This window comes from Priapulus caudatus, unplaced genomic scaffold, assembly GCF_000485595.1.
Source record: "Priapulus caudatus unplaced genomic scaffold, Priapulus_caudatus-5.0.1 Scaffold897, whole genome shotgun sequence".
NCBI lineage: Eukaryota > Metazoa > Priapulida > Priapulimorpha > Priapulimorphida > Priapulidae > Priapulus > Priapulus caudatus.
In genome coordinates this window covers 102,297-106,340 of record NW_014577958.1, presented here as the reverse complement: position 1 = coordinate 106,340, position 4,044 = coordinate 102,297, and the positions used below count along the sequence as shown (strand labels likewise).

The following is a 4,044-nucleotide window of genomic DNA, read 5'->3' as shown; positions in this document are numbered from 1 at the left end:
ATGTCAGAATTATCGCCTATTACTTATCCTCATTTCGTGGATGCTATATGCTATGTGTACGCGCTTGGTCTTATCAGATCTCTGATTCCGAGGCTGGATGTAGCGCTTCATATTTTCGTTTCTGCACCTACTGGTTATACACGTTGTAATAACGACGGCTATTAATGGATATAACACGTTTGGTATTTAAAAAAAACACGGTATACACTTGGTAACTGGTATAACACGTTGGTATAACACGGTATAACTGGTATAACACGTTGGTATAACACGGTATAACTGGTATAACACGTTTGGGGAATAGTACATATTTCCAATTTGCTGTTAACTTGATTTAAAAAAATATTCATTATTAATAACAAATACTCAAAAAATATGCAGTTCACTGTACGCTGTCGTTATAATGATTATTTCCGACGAATAGTTTCCAATTCCAAGTTCGCATTATCACGTTTTCTACGAATTCATGTCTTATTTTGAGAGATGATATGACAGCGTCTGTAACCTTCCGACTAGTTGACGGTGTCCTATTACTGTATGTCTGCAGGCTATTTATTTGACTTCATTACGAAATTAATTCTGTACTTTACCGGCGTGGGCGACGTGCGTCAGTGCTTCGTACACGGAGGCTTCACACTAACGCACCCAAACTGTTGACGTGCCAGGGTGCATAGGTCTGCTAAAGCAATTATCCATTAGTGTGTGTTGAAAAATATTTATAGATCAGGCCAGAGCAAAAAAAACAAACGTTTTTCGAATGAAAAATTCCGAAGCTAAAGCCAGCGTTCTGTACTCGCCATGTCCGACGCGAATCTAGTTGAAAGAAATTTCCCAGTTTCCATGGCAACTTGGCAGTGGAGTTTAAATTGAAAATCAGAGGCTGTTTATGGCATGTCATGTGGTAAAATGGCTTAGTTTAATGTGAGTTAATGCGACACCTGACAGTTATTACGCATTTCATGCGAAAACCTATTGCAAGCATGCTCTGACTTTGATATGTTTGTTTTGTTTTACATTATGAAAACGGTAACATTGGCAATTCTGCAAAAGCTTTAGCATATATACTTCTGGAGGTAAAAACACGCAGAAATACAAAAGAAAAACGGCAGATATCTGACTTCGCGTATATAAACCTGCTGCTTTTAGTGCAATACTATGTAAATAGTCCATCAATTCTTCTTTTTTCTCTTTCCTCAAATTCTCTTTCTTCTCAATTTGACATCGTGAGTAACTAGATGTTGACTCACAACAGTACTAGTATAACTTGTAAGGAAGGGTCGTGGGTGAGTTACTATGAGGGCCCACATACATCTACACGGATTTTTTACTTTAGGGCAGGGATTACATATCGGATAGAGATCACCTATGTTAGCTACCTGTGTTAGCTACCTATGTTAGCTACCTGTGCTGATCACGGCGTTGTTTTACAGAAGTACGCAACTACTCCGCTGCACAAGGCTTGCTCACTCCCGAACCCAGTGCCATGGATACACCTGCTCTGTGAGGCAGGCGCAGACCCCAACGCTCAGAACTGCGATGGGCGCACTCCTCTACATATCTGCATGCTAGGTAGGTACCGTGACAGATAACGTGATCTGATGTAGGTGTTCACTGCAATAGTGTGGTCTGGGGTAGGTCTGGTCTGCGGTGGTTTGGTATAGGGCAAGTGTATGCTGCAATAGTGTGGTATAGGGCAAGTGTATGCTGTAATAGTGTGGTATAGGGCAAGTGTATGCTGCAATAGTGTGGTATAGGGCAAGTGTATGCTGCAATAGTGTGATCCCGGGTTTGCTACATTTGTCGGAGCAGCGAATTTAAATGAAAGTGCGAGAACACGTTAGCTATATGTTCGAATTCGGAGATTAGAAAGCGTCGTTTTGCGAAGTGAAGTTGGAAACGCGACTAGTCAGTAGCAGCTGCTGCTGCTGGTGCTGTCGCGCGATAAGATAATTAATTGAAACATTAAAGCTCTGTACTTAGTAAATCTACACTTGGCACGATGATGGATTCGAAGCACGGCGCCCGTTGACATTTAGCGTGCGAGTCTGTACACGCCTTCTCCGTGTTATTATGCTAATGACGTTAACAATTTTGTGGGGATTTTCGAGAATCCGAGCAGCTACATTAGGAAGCCGTATACTATCTCATCGCCAGCACGGGGTAATTAGCTTAGTTTCGCTCGCTGAGATTGTCCTATCGAATTTTACGCCTCGCTCATAACTTACTGTGGTTGGCTGAATACCAATTTGGAAGACGGAAAGAGTATGAAGAAAGAAACATATTATTCGTGTCCATATGGCAGAAGGAAGAGCCCCAGAACATTTAGGATGTGGAACAGAATAGCGAGGCAGGTCTAGCAACGTTAGGCGATTGTTCGCAAGAGTTCTATCTTTAATCTTTCGTTGCAGGAAATGTGCGCGACCACGAGGACGCCATCTTGCAAGGCGTCGAGTTGCTAATCAAATACGGATCCGACCTGAGCGCGGCCGACCGCGGCGGCAACACGGCGCTGCTCTACGTCAGGTCGATGCTGCAGGACGGTGCTTACGACGCTGCCAAAACATTCGCCGACGCTCTGCTGGGCAGCGGCGCCGACCCGAACTGCCGAAACTGCGAGCAGCGCTCCTTGCTGGCGTACAGTATCGGTTGCCTCGACAACAGCGTCGATCTAACCCGGTTGCTGATCAACTACGGTGCTCTCGTCTGGTCGATGGACTGGGACGACACCGAGCACTCGGCGTTCGCCTGGTACCTGAAGGCCGTCATCAATCAGACGCGCTACGAGAACTGCGCGCGCACGCTCGAGGTGCTGTGCCGCGTCATGGGCGCGCATCCGCAGACGATGTACTCGCACATGCTGCGCACTATGTTCCGGCACGTGCGCTGCTTCCGCGTGCTCGGTCCCGTCTTCTTGGAGATCAAGCACGCGATGATGCGCTACTGGACGGGGCCGCCGCAGCTGCGCTACCTGTGTTGGCGCGCCATCCGCCGCTCGATGCAGCCACACAACGTGGAGAGGCGCGCGCGCACGCTCGGCCTGCCGTCGCGACTCGAGCGCTACCTCACGATGGAGGACGTCACCTGTGATAAGTAGTAGACACGTTGCTAGAGTTAGGAGGAGGAAGAAGCAGAGGGGAAGGAGGAGGAGGGGGAGGAGGAGAGGTGCCTCTACCCGACCTCCTGCCCGCTCGACCGCCGCGCGCTCGCATTGTAACGTCGCCGTGACGTCGCGGACGTGACGCGGACGTGACGCGGCCATGACCCGGACGTGACGCAGACGTGACAGCGGACGTGACCTGGCCGTGACCCGGACGTGACAATGGACGTGACCTGGCCATGACCCGGACGTGACGCGGACGTGACGCGGGGCGACCGCCGGTCACCACCAATCACCAAAGTAGTTGTATACGATGTTCAGGGATTAGTGCTTGGAATGTTCTTAGCGTCGTTTGTTTTTGTTGTTGTTGTTGTTGTTGTTGTTGATGTTATTGTTGCGTCCGCTGCTGCGGCGACGATGCTCGTTCGACCACGTAGTCGCGAGAGCGGACAAGAATCGGTCGAGAATCGGTTTCCATGGAAACCAGCTGGAGAGCAATGCACACCAAAGCTACACTGGGAGGCACGTTTTAGGAACAGAGTAGTAACGCGCTGGGCAGCTGGTGATGTGTAAGGCAGTATGCATGCAGCATGCATACAGCTAGTAAGATCACCGTCTGCTGCGCTATAGGCTTCATATTGTCACCAAGAACATAAGATAAACTTAAGCGTGCTGTGTGTGTGGTCAACAGGCAGGTGATACGAATGATGAACTAAGTTCTATCACCCAAGCACAGCATGATGCACACTATATATATATATATATTATATATATATATATATATATATATATATATATTAGTCAGAAATAGCTAAACGAGCCAGGTCAAACAGAGGTCAGGGGGACATAGACCTTATCTGCTTGAGTAATGCATGTGCATCTCGTGGATTAATACGGTAAAATGTGTTTCCTCAAGAAGTTTTTGCGCTGTTCAAAGTTATAGTTTC

The 4,044-nt window shown here is 47.5% G+C and overlaps 1 protein-coding gene across 1 annotated transcript in view; it reads left to right on the top strand.

The window, feature by feature from the left end:
* Positions 1 to 3,597, top strand: part of LOC106814282 (ankyrin repeat and SOCS box protein 10-like) — a gene marked incomplete in the record, with an annotated part of 36,511 nt that extends 32,914 nt beyond the window's left edge. The window contains 2 exon segments of the mRNA XM_014818577.1: positions 1,431 to 1,569; positions 2,409 to 3,597. Coding sequence (XP_014674063.1) covers positions 1,431 to 1,569; positions 2,409 to 3,094 — 825 coding nt within the window.
* Between the last annotated feature and the right edge of the window lie 447 nt (positions 3,598 to 4,044).